At 40.3% G+C, this 17,725-nt stretch overlaps 1 protein-coding gene across 5 annotated transcripts in view; it reads right to left on the bottom strand.

Moving 5' to 3' along the window:
* Positions 1-1,358: 1,358 nt before the first annotated feature.
* Positions 1,359-17,725, bottom strand: part of LOC112994452 (katanin p60 ATPase-containing subunit A-like 2) — a 32,126-nt gene continuing 15,759 nt past the window's right edge. For all 5 annotated transcript variants that reach the window (XM_026118800.2, XM_026118801.2, XM_064500463.1 and 2 more), the window contains exons 9-16: positions 16,330-16,428; positions 15,749-15,812; positions 14,812-14,930; positions 12,358-12,449; positions 10,347-10,457; positions 3,176-3,338; positions 2,087-2,189; positions 1,359-1,770 (exon numbers count right to left, since the gene is read on the bottom strand). In XM_026118800.2, the coding sequence (XP_025974585.1) occupies positions 1,631-1,770; positions 2,087-2,189; positions 3,176-3,338; positions 10,347-10,457; positions 12,358-12,449; positions 14,812-14,930; positions 15,749-15,812; positions 16,330-16,428 (891 nt within the window). In that variant the 3' untranslated portion in view covers positions 1,359-1,630. The remainder of the gene's footprint in view (positions 1,771-2,086; positions 2,190-3,175; positions 3,339-10,346; positions 10,458-12,357; positions 12,450-14,811; positions 14,931-15,748; positions 15,813-16,329; positions 16,429-17,725) is intronic.

Raw genomic sequence — 17,725 nt, 5'->3', positions numbered from 1 at the left:
GCCATGCTGATTCTTGTGAAGGAAAACCATCATGATGAATGAGTGGGACGCTCTCCATAAATGAAAGATTACAGATAGACAATCTCACTGGGTGGGTGGTTACCTACACTTGGATTTAATCTCTGTCAGTGACAAAATGTATGTGGACTGAGTCGGCTCTGCAGTTGAAATGCAAGAGACAACAGAAACCCCTGGAAATAAGGGCCACCTTCAGATATTGTTTGTTTTACATCCTGTAAAATAAGATCTGTGCTTAGCACTATTACATGCGTAACAAGGTGAACATCATCTGCGTTAAAAATGTGCTGCACACCCCTCTCAGCAGGGTTTAGGAACTTCAAGCTGCTGTTACACCCACAAGAAAAGGGAATCGAGAGACTAATATCTTTGCCAAATGTACAAAATGAAAAAAAAAGATGTGATCATTGAAGGCCTTATCTTAGGTGCCCTAATCAGTTGTAACCTGCAGTTTTGAATAAATTAACATGTCTAGTGGTCACACCAACAATGCTGAAGCTGGGTTGTTTTCTGCTTGCGATACCTGAGGGAGACCTTTTGCTTCTGTTCAGAGATGGGTCAAGGGAGGTGATGGATCTGTAGGCAAACTCCTGTGAAGAAATTTCCCACAAAGACTGCTGAAAATGTGAATGATGCTAGAAGAAAGAGAGACTGTTAGGTCTTCAGAGACTGTGATGCTCAGAAAAGCAACTGCCCCCAAAAGACCAGATAGGGAAAACACTAGCAGAAATGCAAAGAAAGATGATAGTGGCCTTGAGGGTGGGTGAGAGAGAGGGGAAGTAACAGGACCTTGAAGCCTGAGAAATGTTTATTAGAATATGGAGTCTAATAAAATCATTGTTTGAAGGGACACATGGCAGTCCTTTTGACTTGGCCATGTTTATGAGTAGGAAAGTCTCCAAATTGTCTATTATTTACCACTGCACTACCAGGACTTGCTATTTACCTTTTATGGCTGGCTGCAAACTACTGGATAACTACCCAGCCAGCTTCTAGCTGATTAGCATAGATTATGCCAATTTTCCACAAAATCCCCTAATTTCTCTGATAACTTCCTGTTCCCACTTTGGGAATACCCAAAACCAACTGGAGATTAATAGACGTAGCATATCAAGGCTTTTCAGTTGCTGCTGTTTTGATCTGAGATAATTTACAAGACGTTGATAAGGTCCTGAATTTCTTCATCAACACAGGCCTCTGCTGGTAAAGCTACGCTGGTTGTGATGGCTCTCAAAGCGGAAAAATCAGGCTAAATGCCTTAACTTGTTGACAAGTTTTCTACTCCAGTCCTTCTACCCCAAACCTGAAAACAACTGTAGCAAATAAAGACTGCTAAACAATCAGTTTATAAATCTTTATCATAAAATTAATGCTGGAGTGTTCATTATATAGTGGCTGCTATTCTGCCATTACATTACTTCCATGAAGAATATTTTAGAATGGTCATTGAAAATGGCTAGTAAGAAAACAAAAATAACCAAACAACCCTCCCCTTATTACAGTTCTGAAAGTACAGATTTCTCCCCTCATCATTCAATCCTTTGGAGGCAACAGAGATGCCATTTTGTGGCAAGAAGTCTTTGAAGTTTTTGGTGTTGGGGTTTTTTTCTTTTCAAACCGACTCAAATTCTCTCTGCCAGGCTGTGTACTTCTGGCTTAGATTCTTTGCTGATGGTTTGGTGTGAGCGATCACATCGAGGAAATCTGCTGTTGTGATTGTGTCCAGTTGGATCATGGGTAAGTTACTCTTACCTAAGAGAAGAAAATTGATTAAATACTGCAATTACTACTGGAAAACATTAAGCCCATGCATGATGCAAAATACTTAATATACAGAAACAACATAACTGACCTAGTGAGAAAGAGAAAAATTTGTATTTTTCACAGAGACTGACAGTTTTAAAAAATATATATAGTTTTCAGAATTGGCTTACGTAGATTTTTTTTAGAAATGTAGTTTAAAACTTTTCTAAGCAGATAACAGAGCTCCACCTGCTGGGGTTAACAGCATTTCTAGAGTTACAGTAGTGGATCAACATTTCCCATATAATAGGTTTCTCAGTGGTACCTGGCTGATGATTTTCAAGAGCATTGAAAATTTTTCTCACTGGCCTCATAGCCGCTTCCTTGCACACCAGTTTAATATCCGAGCCAGAGTAGCCATCTGTTTCCTAAGGCAAGATCAGAGTGATGCATTACAGCTCACAGGCTTACAAATCAGACAGGAATGGAATTTAAACGCATATATATTTTTGTATATGTGTTTTATATAAATATGTTCATAAATTCCATTCCTTTCTGAAATAATACATATACATACACATGAACATAGACACACACACATCTCTCTCTCTCTTTCTCTCTCTATATATACATACACACCCCAACCATCATGTTGCTTGTTCTTGATTCAAATGTCCAAGATAACTTGTAATAGCAAGCAAAATATCGGACATTTTCTTTCTTAAGGGCAATTTTCCATAGGTCAGATAAAACTCACCTGTGTCTGTTTTCTCAACCTGCCTGTTTATAAAATAACTATATTTCTTTTCTAACATTTATGAAACAAAATCTGAGCAGTACTGTCTCTGTGAACAGAAATAAAACAAGGATCAAGTGGCCCTCACTGTACATTATTTTTGAAGAATTTAGGATGACACAAAGGCTAAATTTAGGGTTTGAAGAAAGTGTCTGGAGCCTGATATCCTAGTGAAGCTCTTCACTGTCACAGTGCTCTTTTCTCCTGCGGCACTGAAGCTGTGACACCCCTTCCCTACCCAGTTAACTGTTCATTACCCCAATGGACTGAAAGCGCTCCCAGCCTGATGGGACGAAGAGCGATGGTATATACTACTGCTGTAAGTCTCCCTGTATTTAAGGCTGCAAAGCTGGCCCAGCAGAGGGGATCAGACCACACCATCTCGCCTGGTCTCCCTTGGGCTGGAGCCTCCAACGGAGCTGCAGTCCTTCCCGCCAGCCCTGTACGTAGCAGCTGCTGACTTGAGAGAGGTGCTATCGCAGCTCTGCTCCAAACCTCTCCTACCGCGACATGGTCCCACCGCTGACGGACGTCACCCTCACCTCCAGTTCCCACTCTGGAGACCACCTGCACCTGAGCGGTCAGGAGTGAGTTGCACCTGCTTCAGTGCTGCCTCACCTGGCCCAGTAAGCCGTAGTCCAAATCTGTTCTCAGCTCCACTCCGCCGCTGTTGCTCAGGGCGGGCAGCCAGTGCTGAATCATTGCCTGCCGTGCCTCTTTACTCGGGAGGTCGACCAAAATCCTCTTCTCCAGGCGCCGCAGCATGGCAGAGTCCAACTCCCTGCAAGCAACGAAGGAGAGGAAACATCTCAGCCCATCGCTTCCTGGAGACGTGACTTTGACAGCGCTGCAGCGACTGACATTTTACAACCCCACCTGTAACTGTGTCAACCTAGTTTTGAAAAGAAAGGATTAATTATCCAGTGTATTCCTGTTCACTGTGTTAGTGATACTCCTGCTTGTGACAATGAGGCTTAACAGTGACAGTCAGAAGTTTTAGTTATCTCCCCTGGCTCTTGTACTCACGTATGGCAACGTCCCCTGTCAGTGATGAGCTTCCAGTTTCTCCCTTTGCTATCAAGGAGATCCTAGAAATCACCTGTCTGGGGCTCTGTGAGGATTAATTACTTGCTACTTTGTAAGGGGCGCTTAGTATGTATAAAATACAGACTTGAAGGTCTTGGCTACGGGGGCCACATTTGTGGTATGTTTGTATGGCACGTGGCAGAACAGGATCTCGAGCTGAGACTGCTCCTGAAATACAAATAATAAAAAAAAATACAGCCACAAAGGGAAGTATCCTATAAAAAGGATCGTGTGAAAGATGGACAGGCTGGAGAAATGTGCCAGTGAACCAGAACCTCTGACAACATCAGCATTGATAAAGGTGTTTTGCCAAAAAAAAAAAAAAAAAGTAAAATAAATGTCTGGGACACTATTTTCTTCTGCTCCATAAAGGAAGCCTAAAATAAAAATGAACATTTTTCTGTTCTGCTCTTAATGCATTTCACAACGTCCTGCTAGTGCCACAGACAGAGTCAAAGTTCAGGAATCCTGGTATGCCTTGCGGGCCAGCAACTCCCAAATGTGCATCCAAACCATTCATTTTAATCTAGTTTTCTCCGAAGCGCTTTGCAGTTGTTTGTATCTAACGGTAACAAAACCAAACAACTGAATCCAAATTCCTATTCCGGTTCCTCTCTTGTTAATTGTTCAATGGAAATTGTCTACAAGTAGCCCAGTCATCCATGCAATTTTCAAGAAATAGCTGCTACAATATATTTACTCACTCGTAAGTCTCCAGTGCCTTCCGGGAGCTGCTTTGACCTGTTACGCTTTTGAGTGCTGTACCAATCTTTCTCTACCAGCCCCATTCAGTCATAGATTTGTTATTTCAGTTTAAAATATAGCTCAATCCTCATACCTGCAGAGAAACTCTCATAAAGGGGAAACTCACTTAAATGTGTTGTGTGCAGACAGAGAAAAAGGGGAACCCTGAGACGGATCTGCAGTGCACCGAGAGAGCTTATTTCCACCACTTCTGGTGACTTGTCCTTATTTTTTAATAGCAAACATTTCCTGCTGACACAGAACATGAGAAAAACCCCAAACGGGCTCCCAAATCCACACGTAAGTGCCCACGTAGGTTTTCCACAGCTCTCAGCACGCGTGGCTTCCTCAGCTCACCGGGAGCGGAGGCACCCCTCTCCCGGGGAATGACCTCTTGGATTTGGAGAGCTGTGACACTTAAGCTGAGCCAAGGACAACGCAGAGCTTAGAAAACCAGATCAATAGGATCTTAATGGATAACAGGAATTCATACAGATCCATGCCAGTACTTCTATGCACAGCCTCAGAAGCAAATACCAGGATTTGCTGATCAATGGCTGTTGGTGCATTGATAGTTTTAGGCTGCTTAAGAGATGTTTTCCGAGCAGTCCTGGCCCTTGAGCCTTCCCGTTGAGCCTACACTGTGTGACCCTCAGTGCAATGCTTCTCAGGCGGCATCCAGCACAAACAAGAACAGTATCAGTCCCCCTTCCTCTATCAACACTGCAGTAGTGCACTGCTCAAGAAGCACTGGTTTTACAGGCAGTATTTCCAGCTGTTCATCTTACCGCAGGGTTTCCGTTTTGCAAAAATGCAAGCAGGGAAATTGAGGGCTAAGAAGTATTCTTGGCATAGGGAACTGTTCTGTAAATAAGTATGCTAATAGATAGAAGTTACTCTATTTATTCGGAAAGGTTACAGTGACCCTACTTGTTGGCTAAGGAGGAAAATAAAGACATAATATTTTTGTTATCTTAAGAGTGTTTAGGTTGTTTGCTTAGGTTGTTTTGTTAGTGATCAAATGCAAGGTTAAATTACAATAATATCCAGAATAGAATAAGCACTAGGCCAATAAAAATATCCTCTAAATAACCAGTAAAAGTATTAAGAAATGCTCACAAAAAAAGCACACAAAGCTGTACAGGATGTATAAAAGAGGGTCTTCTCAGAGCTCTTCCAGGATAACATCACAGGACATCATGCCATGTTGTCACTGCCAAATTTCATGAAGATAAACACGACAACTATTTTGATCTCCAGGATAAAGAACAGTAACTAATGCCTTAGGCAGAAACTGAGACATGCCACAACAATTCCAAAGATGAACCCAGAGACAGCAACAAGAGAAGACTGGTCCAAAATTAATCTCTGTCTAGTATGACAATCATGGCAGTGCTTTGAAGAGGCACCAAGAAAGAAAGAGCTCCTCGTCCCTTCCCAGCTCCCATCCTCCTGTGAAAGGACAGCCTGGAGACCCCACACGACCATGCTCTCACTCCATGTCCTCTCCTGTTCCTCCAGGGCTTTCCCACACCGTTGTCCTCAGCTCTCCCTCCTCACTCTCCTCCACCATACGCAGCGAGGAGGCTTACGCTGCTGAGAGCAAAGGAAGAGGTTCACTAGCACAAGGTCTGGTTTGGATTTTGCAGCCCAGCTCACCCTGAACCCATCTTGTCCATCTGCTCACAGCTCCAACAGGACTTAGCTCTGACTGAAGCAAAGAGTTAATCAGCCTGCACCAAAGCTTCACCCACCCCACGGGTGGAGAGGGAGAAGAAAGCAGCACCGCAGTGGGAATAAGACTAAATGCATTGAGACATTAGGAACCATTCACTACATGGTTCAGGATCACTATTTCTTCACCAGCGAGGCCTTTATTTTATTTAATTATGTTGAATCATTTCAACAGGTAATTTGTCAATAAAAAGTGCCTTGCTGATGAGCAGCAGGAAGCTAGCCTGGGCGGCAAGGACTGGGTGGAAAGGAAGATCAGTAGTTGCAGTGCAGCTTAGGACAGCATAAAGAGCTTTGTTGAGGCTTCTTTTCATTCATCTAAAAGCAGCTTGGCACTCTCTTTTTGATGATCAATAAATATCCAAGTTAAACAAATCTCTTAAAATCCAGCTTAATACCAAATGTTTGAAAGAAGGCAGGGTCGTGCTGTGAAGCCACAACCTTCAGAGCAGTCAGCTAGGTACTGGCTATTTCATAAACTTAATTACATATATATAAAAAATATTATATATATTTTATATAATAAAATATCCCTACTCAGCTGAAGTCCAAGGTCTTACAGTGGGACTCAATGTAGTCTAATACACATAAAAATAAAAGCAAATATATACTTGAGATCATCAGATGGGAGTTCAAACCCCACTGACATCTCTAGAGGCAGGCATTCCCAAATTCCTCATGGCTGTGAACCTCAGTGACAATGCAAGATGCTTATGGATTTCATTAGCTTTCCATTCCTCCTAAAATACATTTCCAAGTATATACTCGGCTACATTTTTAGAGCATCGTTCTCTGTGCTAGGCACAGTTCTGTCCAACAAGCTAGTCATGACACTCACAGGTTGGATTTGCTGAGGAGAGGGCGAAATCCAACCACCCCCATGAAAAATGTTGAAAAATTCCAGAAAGAAAGCGTAAGCCCTCAAGTATAAGACTTCCCAAAGTGGGATCGGGATTCTGACAACAGCTCAGCTCCCACCCTCATCCCAACACGGATTGCCAGCTTCCTGCAGGAGCAGTTCCTCTAAAATAGGAATCTTGTCATTTTGCATCTACCTTAGGAAAGTGGTATCATTTTTTTTTTTTGATGTTTCAAGTGGGCAATTTTGCAGAAATTAGCACTTCAGAATTGCAAAATGATCCAAAATCAAATGTATAAGACATTCAAAACTGTATTCTGCAATTCTGGCGTGACTTTCCGTGAAGAGTTTATCAGTTTCCTAAGAAAGATGCATAACAAGAAGACACGTTCAGCGATCTCTTTTTCTACAGAAGCATTCAGAGGGATGTCAGCCTCATACTTGCATTAACACATCTCCAAGATCCCCAGCTCAAGCACCAGCCAGACTGTGACCCTCAGGCCAGCTGCTGTCTCTGAACTTTTCCTCGGTGGGTTTGGAATACCCAATTTTTCCTTTCAAACTAGTATGCAAGAGTAGAAAAGACATGGATCCTCTAAAGACATCTGATCCTTTTTAGTACTGCCATGTTGCAGCATTGCTTGTGAAGCTTAGCTACTCTGAAGATAATTTAAGCAAGAGACCATGAAACAGTGCAATGCATTGCTTAGAGTTTCTCCTTCTAAAAGAATAACAATGTTATAACAACATAAACATTTTCCAGCGTTTTACTAATGAAGCATAAAGAGAAGAATGGGTTATTAATGTTTTAATTCTCCTTTGAAGTTAACTGTTCACACACACAGTAGCTATTTATTTTTCAGCATTTTCACACAGATATTGTAACACAAAATAGGGTAGATTTTGCACTGATTTAAATTCATGAGACTGTCCAAGGCATAAATCCCCCAAACTGACACTACATTCTGCTATTACAGCTACAAAAGCCAGTGACAGCTTTATGTTTATGCTGTTAGGTCAGGGTAGGAACTGGCCTAACTCATACACCTAACTTGTACATAAATTTTAACTGCCCACATAGCCATTCTCCTGAAAGCTCTGTGTAGGCCATGGAAAGAGGCAGATGAAGGCCTTTGAATATGTTGCTACTTTGGCATTTGAATTTCAGCAGGTAAGATGTCTGCCTGATGGTTTTCCAAAGCATTCTCCATTGACTGGATGGGAAACGGGCTTTTGCTTTACGAAAGCACTTCAGACATCAAGCTTTCCAGCCAGTCAGCCCCCAGCCTGTACTGGGGCCTGGGATTACTCCTTCCCAGGTGCAGGACTTTGCATGCCCCTTTCTCAAACTTTATGAGTTTCCTGTTGGCCCATTTCTCCAGGATGCTTCAGTCCCTCTGAATGGCAGCACAACCCTCTGGTCTATCAACCGCTCCTCCCAATTCTGTATCATCTGCTAACTTGCTGAGGGTGTGCTCTGTCCCACCAGCCAGGTCACCAGTGAGGATGCGAAACAGTACCGGCCCCACGCTCAGTCCCTGGGGTACTCCGAATTACTCTGAACTGCTGGCTCTGTTCTTTCTCTGTTGACTGTCTCATAGCAGAGGAAACCTGTCTTTTACTTTAGGTGCCAAAATTACATGACATGAACACCCCCAGTGCTCAGGAAAGGTGGAGAGGTGATTTGGCCCACTTAGGTCTGAAGACCTTCAGGGACAGGGAAGTACAGACCTCAATGCTACGATGACCAGCAGATACTGCAAAACATTAGCCAGCCAGAGAGTCTACCCCAAATTCCCACAGCAGCAGACACACTGTATTTCTCTGCTTCGGTCATAATCCAGGGAGGGGAAGAAGCACAAACAAATAACCTTTCCTATACTTATCTCATCTCTTTCTTGCAGACATCTGCCCTGTCTCTCACCTAACAGATAACCTCCATCAATTACTTTGCTGAGGTTCTCCCTCTCTGCTTTCAGGCCACAGTTTTCTCTGTAAGAAAAGATGTTTCATTCCAGGGGCAGGCAGAAGTCCACAGACTAGTTCCAGATCTATGAAAGTTAACTTCAAAAACAAGCCCTTTATCAGTATGCTTCAATCCCCTATATAGGTGCTGGCTCCTGCTCTGGAAAATGATTACTAGGGTACAAATCAAAGACTGCTGAAAACAACTGTGCTTGCCCAAAAGCCATTATTTTCTCCACGTCCAGTCTGCAAACATTTGATAATGGCTTACATGAAAGAAAAGAAATACCACACCAGAACAGTGGTCGAGGCAGATCAACATGCTGTCTCTGACAGTGGCAATAGGAGAGGCTATTCAAGGAATACACAAGCCAAACGTTTTCTTCCATCTGTTGTAGTATAACAATTGTGGATGCTGGGGAAGTACAAATATTACATCCCTGCGCTTAGTCCTCCCAACATCCTTTTTCGGACTGTTGTCCAGGAATTTGCCTAATCCCTCTTCTGAACTGCTGATACTGCCTGTCTCCACAGCTTTGGTGGCCAGCAAGTCCAGCAGCTCAAATATTTACTTTTCAATTTAAACTGATCTTCTGATAGTTTCAATGAGTGCCCCTTACTTCCAGTATTGTGGAATACAGAAAATAACAGTTCTGTGTTTGACTTACTCACCGATTCTGTGTTTTCTTAATCTAAACATATCCTCCTTCTTCCCAAACTGAAGAGTCCCCGTCTTTTTAGTCTCTCCTCAGAAGGCAGCTGTCTTCAGCTGTCTTCTGTACCTTCTCTATCTCCACTGCATCCTTCTCAAGACAGGATGACCAGAACCGCACACCATCCTCAGGAGATGGGTTCAACAAGGTATATAGCAGCAAAACGACACCGACCCTTGCTCTCAATACCTGTCCTGCCCATTTTGAGACCTGACATGAAGTGTTTCAGCTCCCATTATAAACCACATATTCTTGTATTCTAAATTATGTTAAAGAAACTGAAAAATGTTGTCCCCATCTTTTGAAAGTCACATTTGATACCAATAAAAATTCATCCTTCCTATTTATGGAAGTATCCTTCTAAGCACTAGATGTTTTAAGCACCTTATAGTTCCAGGCTGAAACCCTTCTTAGCTTAAACATAGTAAATAACTTGGCTATGAAATAAAGCATTCCATTTTAAATATTAGCAGCTAGTAGCACCAGCATATGTTGAATTTACTATGGATTACTGTCATGTGGCACAAATAGCAAGAATTGTAGAGTTTAAAAGTAAAAGCTCCAAATTAATCTTTAAATGCTTTAACCAAATATCAAGGCTTTTTCTGCAAAATTCTAAACAAAATCTTTATCTGTGCTTAGAAGCTCAAGCAAATGTATTCAAAAATGTACTCTCTGGATCTCTTACCATGGCAGATTGGAAGCTGCTAAAACAAATACAAGATCATCAGATCGGGCCAAGCCATCCATCTGCACCAGTAATTCTGTTTTCATCCGCCGACTTCCTTCATGTTCACCACTACCAAGATGCAGAGAAATATTATTTGCTCAGTGCATTAAAGTAATCATCTTTATTTATACAGTGTCATTCACAGCAACTGAGCCCTCGTCACAGTTTTGTCCCAGTTCAAAGCATGATTAAGCTCCATTAGCTAACATCTAAGCATTAAAATCAAGCTTTCTAATGATTACTTAAATGGACTCTCTTCGGTGCATTAAAGTGAGGAGAGTTCACTATTACTGAATCGAAAGAAAATATACATTTAGTTTCTTTTTTTTCTTCACATTAATCTTTATGCAGAGTTGATGTTCACTGGAAAACAGCTTTGACTGACTGATCTATGTAGGAGAATTTTTGTAATGCATTGGTTGGCATTACACAATTAAGACATCTACCTATCCAGGGCAACTACTTACACTTTTCTGTGAGTGAATTTTAAGTGGTCACAAGAAGATATGCCTACTGCTTCATTCGATATATCACAAAATGTTTTATCAGAAGCAAGCAGAAAAACATGCAGTATTGAAACAAACTGAAAAATAGGGCAGAGTTCTCCTTGAAACAACACAAAAAGGATCCTTCCTCAAGAAGAAAACCTGGAACTTAATGAGTTTCTCCTGCAAAGTGCTAAGAATTCTGGCCCTGATCCAGGAAATCCATTTTGTGGGATACCAGTTTGAACTTTAGGTCCCAGATGTGGAGTACTTGGTACCTTGTGGAACTGAATCCAGAAAAAACATCATGGCCTTAGATGGTAAAAAATACCTTCAGGTTTAAGTGCTTATTTCTGCAAAGGCATCTATAGATGCCTCTGTCAATATTTAATAATAATGTATTATAGTAACCCACATAATCTTAGATAGAAACCACGCTTAAAATAGATAATCTAGTGACGTTAATGAGAGCTTTAAAATGATATATAAAGGCAAAATTTGGCCCATAATTTATGGCTATTAAATGGCAACTATTACAAGTCGTATATTTACTACATGGCATATTCTATTTATATATCTTTGAGCATTTAATTTACAATACATAAAATTCACTGTTACGGGCTCCTAAGGGGTATACCAATTTCTTTATATGTCTCCTGTTCCTTCCCCATTCCCAATCTTTCCAATCTGTTTTGTAGACTATAAACTGTCTGCACCACGGATGGCAATAATAATATTCTCCCATTCCTGCAAGTTCTGACAGCACCATCAAAATTTGTCCCATTAATGAAAACGTGATTACACCATGCATCTTTCCCTGCTATGCCTAGGCCTGTACAAAGCACCACAAAATCATCTACTTCTTACTTGCCTCTAACAAGCCATCTGTTGTTTTTCCCCACTGCCTTTACTTCCACTTCAAATATATTATTTTAAAATACAACACCGCTGGTTATATAGTCTTGCACCTCTCTGCTGCTCACAATCTTGCCAGACCCATTATTTCCGTAGTCTTTTGCTAACCTCCACATAACCTGGCTTACATGCTTTCTTCTCTACTGATCTCATCTACTGTGAATTAAAGAACAACCACATCTCTCTAAGTCCCCACAGCGTATGCAATGCTGCTGTGAAACAGTACTTTCAGAGTTGATGGGCATTGTGACAATACCGCATTGTGAGGCTCCGAAAGCTGACAACAGAACAAAAGAAAAAGTGCTTAATAAAAAGTCATTAAAATTACCATTATCACTTAAAATAATTATACTGTCAGTACGGTCTAAAAAAGACAAGTCTTTCAGGGGCCCAAGCGTGCTCCTACAGAAGATTACAGAGCAGCTTCAGGCTCTAGTTTAGCTAAGATTTGTTTCTAACAGGTATACTGTATGATTTACCAACACCTGAACAAATCCACTACTGAAAAGATGCAGTAATAAGGGGGCAACGATTCCCCTAAAGCCATAGGAAGCGATCTCCTCGGTTACCCTGTAACAGTGCCTCTTTGACTCATAACTGACTCCAGCTCATCCAAGAAAATTGTGGAAGGAGCATGGTACCGGGCAAGCTCAAATAACACCTGTTAGAGAGAAGAGTAAAAGTGACAGAAAAGATTAACAAGAAAAGTAACACGAAAAGGCATTAAGGGCCACTGACACAAAAGATAAATAACAATACCCACGTTCCAGAACTTCTAGGACAAAAAGGGATATATGCTGGGAAAAGGCTCAGGGTTGGCTGAGGGTCCCTGAATCCTCTCAGATTCTGAAAGGTTTATAAAGGAGAGATAAAGAACACAGGCACATAATCCTGTCTTTATATGTAAATCTTTCTGTCTAAATCCTATCAGAGTACCCTGAGAATAATGGGATAGAAGAAAATGATCCATCACAGGATTCTGGGAACTCCTAAACTGTTATCAGAGATTAGAAATCCTTCTTCTTTTGTTGCTGCTCCATTTGTAGTTTTTTTAAATAAGGATTTGAGAGAAAAAAAAATCACTGAACCATAATGAAAGAAAATGGACTGATTCTCTTGATAAGAATTAAGCAGTTCTTTTGTTTTGCCTGGTGAAAACAAATATAAACTGCTGAAATAATCAGGGCTAGATTAAAAAATGGAATATTAAGCTGACACAAAATCTGGACCTGCCATCTCAAAAAAGAAGTTTTATCTGTTTTTGCTGTAAACATGAAGAGACTTAGATTAATAATAAGAATATACTATCTATTGTTCTTCAGTGAGGTGTCCTTTGACTTTCTAAATAAATATCACTGACAGCATCTATTAACCCAGCACTTTTAATCTGAACACTTAAAACCTCCCCCACATTTAAAAAGGTATCTATGTTTTTTCCAATTGGTATATGAAGCACAGAGTTTAAATTATTTGCCTAGAGTCACAAGCAGTCCATGATCAGCACTGTAATTAGTACTGTTTGAGGCAGCAGAAGTTTATGATTAAGTAGAACGCTGGATTATATAATAATCTTGCCACTTGAGTAGCTTTTCCAAGACGGATGCTGAAACAAAAATTGGGTGCTATGATATCAGTTCTGTTTGTACATCTCCTACCACTGCTCTCATGTAAGAGATGTTGATAGTTTGCAGCTTACAATTTTATTACAAATCTAAAATATAAATTCACCCTAATGCAGCTAAGAACTGAGGAAAAAAGCACAAGTGGGCCTTCTTCCGAATGAGCACAAAAATACTTCACACAGCTTTAGAAGACCCACACACCAGCCGCATGTCATTTCAGCATATAACTTCATGGAATACTTCTCTTAGAGCTGTGCAGAGCTACAATCCTTTTTCATTTCTGGATTCTGCCAAAAACTCAGCTAAGGGTGAAATACCACAGATTCAATACCAATGCAAATGCTGCAACATGTTCACAAAACCCTTTTGCACCATGCTGTGACACTAAGCAGACCGTCCCATCCCTTCTCCTGACAGGAGGGAAACTTCTAGGAAGTTACTGAGACAGATGCCAGGAGGATCAATAACACAGGAGGTGAATGTATCTTCTGTCAGAAGAAAAATGTGCCATTTGAAAGGACAAAGGACACACAAAGAAAAATTACGCCGCAGACATTGCCTAAATTTGAAGGGCTATTTTAAAGTATCAACAATGCTTGTAATGCCATTTGCCAAGCACAATCCATCATGATTACTCAATTTCAAGAGCTTTGTATCTCTCTGAAGTACATCCTAACAGATGAGTGTAAAGGAAGGCTAAAAGCCCATTGATTTCTTACATTGGAGTGGTAGCAATTGTTGAGAAATTAGGAGGAGCATCAGGATGAGGATGCTACACTTGAATTCCACTGCATGATGACCTGGACTTTTTTTGTATGACAGCTGAATCACGCATGCTACTTGCTAGTCTACAGGCTAAATGCATTTACCTACTTGCCAGCCAACCATCTACTTTAAAACAGCATTACACCTGCATTTGACTAAGATCTTTGTGACAAGGGAATTCTTTACCAATTCTGTGCCCTGCAGACTACCAATAGTAGCAAATTTGGAAACTTAAATAACAGCTACATTTTCATAGGGAACCTATGAGCCAATCCTTGCAAAAAGGATATAAAGCACTTCAAACTAAGCAAATGCCGTTTTATTTAGCAATTCTGCTTGCCCATCCCTTATCAGTGGATCAAAAAAATCTTTGCTGGCTTTGGGATATCTGCTTCATCTTGCATTACAGAACTAAAATTCCACTGCGAGAATCCAGAATGATACTTCTGCAGAAGTGATGTTATTCCAGTTTTAAGAACTAGGTACAGAGTCACATGCTCTCTCCAAGACAGCAAAGAATATGAGTATCGGAGAAATACCCATTTTCCAGTTCTCTGTTCAGTTCATCTAGAAACTCTAGTTCTTTAAGTGGGAATGTGATGTTTGTTAAAGTGTAACGAATAAAGTAATTCTTACCCGGACAAGTTTTTCTGAATCACCTCTCCATTTGCTGACAATAGTGGAGGCTGATATGTTGAAAAAGGTTGTATTGCATTCAGTGGCAACAGCCTTAGCAAGCAAAGTTTTTCCGGTACCTACAAACAACAGTGTTGAAGAAATTCACTCTCCAAAGAAGTACAATGCAAATGTTTCAATAGGAGAGTAAATAGGTGAAGTCTTTCCAGGATGATCTGGAGAAACTCAGGTAATAGCACTGCAAATGCAGTGACAAATGTGTTCTCCTAATTCTGAAGTACTACACGATGAAATGGCCAGAGTCCCTCTGTGGAAAGTACATCAAAGCATTCACAGGAGTTCACAAATGGAGTTTACTGCAGCGGCAGCCTTTGCAACCTGTCTCAGGCAGTACTTGTGGGCTGTGCCCTCCTTCCCCTCCCAGCCACATTAGTGCTGTGGCAGGGCTTCATTCCTTGTGTCCAAGTGGAGCAGAGGGAGCGAGGAGGCCGTGCTGCCATGGGAAACACCCAGCTAGTACAAAGGACAGAGGCTTCGTCCCATTTCCAAAACAATCCCTAAATGCAGAAAGAAGGCAAGGACATTTTCCTTAGAAAGGTGAGTTCGAGCCAGAGTAATTCACATTCTAGAAGATCAAGTCAAGCCAAACTTGATTAACGTGGTCCAAGATGAGTAACAACAGAAATATAACGTGAATTCTCACTCCTCTGAATGGCTAGTATAAGTAATGTTTTTTGGAAGATTCAGGTGTAGAAATAGTCTAGGATTGTGTGAAAGGTAAAGGGACAGGTTTGAGAGCAATGAGAGACAGATATAATAATCTAAAATTATCTCCTTTTATTTGAAATTACAGAATATGTTATTAGTGATACTGTAACACATTTGATTAGCACCAATAAGTGATAAACTAATGGAAATGATATAAAGCTCTCCATACCTGGTGGTCCATACAGCAATAATCCTTTCCAAGGGGAGAGAATGCCTGTAAACAGTTGTGGGTACTGTGGAAAGAAAAAAGTAATTCAGTGATTAAATGTATCACCTATAACCAAATACAAGGGATTCCAACCCCTACCCCACTGCTCCGAATGCATTCAGAAAACGTAGCAAAACCAAAAGGAGGAGAAAAAACATATAAAACCAATATAACAAACGCAATCTGAATACTGAGAAAAATACTATATTTACCAGATGAAATCTGTTTTAAATGATTTTTTTTCAAATGCAGCTGGTTTGCTATTCTCTTCTGTAAGTAGCTATCCTTTGAAGTGGTATAGGCCAAATCCAGCATCTTTTATATTGTCAAGGTGCCAAAACCCCAAAGTTGCCATTTTAATATGAAAGGCTATTTTCCTATGGGAGAATCTGTATGACATTATCAAATAAAACCCTGCTGTTCAAAAAGGAACTGCCTACAAAAATCACAGAAACGGTGAGAATTCAAGAAAACCACTGTATTTACAAGGAAAATGCTAGGAAGCCCAACAGTGTTTTTCTCAAATCTATTTAAAACCTTACCCTTATTGGATAAACAACTGCTTCCTTGACTAGCCTTTTGGCTGCATCCAGTCCAATAATATCATCCCACTTCACATTTAGATTATGGAGATAAATGTCCTGAAACATATATTGCATCCTGTTAGTAAAAATTGTATTTTCCTGCACTAGGATAACCACCGCTGGCAAAGGAAAAGAATCCACTCAGTTATAAAGCAATAGTGCTATTAAGTGATACAACTTGCATTATTTAACCACATGTACTAGTCAGCTCACAAGAAGAAAGCATACATAGTGATCATTTCCACGCTGCTGCTATGCCTTACTTTCTCAAAAGCCCATAGTTTCACTGAACACATATACACTGCCAGCTGTATATGCTAACCAGATCTGGATCAGATTTGTTATCTCCAGCAGTGACCAACTAACATATCAACAGCTACAGAGATATGAAGGTTTATCAAGCCTAATATTTTGCCTTTGATACTGGCAAGTATTGGATGTTTAAAGAAGAAGCATAAGCAGTAGCAGAGATATGTTGATGCTTCTATGCATCCAGCTTCTGGAAACTTGCAACTTAGGGACTTTGATAGCTAAAACCAGCATCCTTATCTTTGCATTTGTCATTCATTCTTCAGTGAATATCTCTAAACTCTTTTTGAACACGCTTATACTGTAGCAATGAGTTCCACAGTTTAACCATGTGCCACGTGAAAAAGTATTTTGTTTGTTTTGAACTTGCAGCTCAACAATTTGATGGCTACATCTACGACTTATGTTATAAATAATAGTGAAAAATTGTGCTCTGTTTACTCCACACTATGCAAGATTACATATACTGCAGGAAAAGGTGTGAGAAGCTCTATAACAGCAGGAATATTTCCCCCTAAGCATCTCTCAAAAGAGAGTCAGTAATTAGTCTATGCCCTGAAGCACTGACTCAATTAATTCCATTTAATTCATCAAACTATCCAAATCTTCTATGAATCTTTCCATTTGTCTTAGTAATATTTTGTGGCTTGGCATTCTAGAGACTAATTGTTCTGCAGAAAATATCATATCCTCAATACGAATACTTTGGGTAAATTCTACCCTTCAATAAAAACAGGCAGTCCCCAGAGACTGAAGAAAAATTATGCACTTGTATCCAAGGGGAAAATTTGATTTAATACAATTAGAAAAATTATTTATATAGAGTAGATTACACTTTCCCTTTCTATTAACCGCAAATTAAGATGAATCAGATTTATGATACTAAGTAGAGACTTCTATAAGTGTTTCCAAATTAAATTAGATTATGTGGTGAAATAAATAGCACATGCTATTTATTTTTATTGATTTACAGAGTGATAATTACCATAGCAACTAGGAACATACTAGCATAATTTAAAAAAAATTCCATAACAAAGGCTAAAGC

The sequence above is a fragment of the Dromaius novaehollandiae genome, chromosome W (assembly GCF_036370855.1).
Source record: "Dromaius novaehollandiae isolate bDroNov1 chromosome W, bDroNov1.hap1, whole genome shotgun sequence".
Taxonomy (NCBI): domain Eukaryota; kingdom Metazoa; phylum Chordata; class Aves; order Casuariiformes; family Dromaiidae; genus Dromaius; species Dromaius novaehollandiae.
The sequence above is the reverse complement of the archived record's forward strand: the minus strand, read 5'-3'. Positions and strand labels throughout refer to the sequence as shown.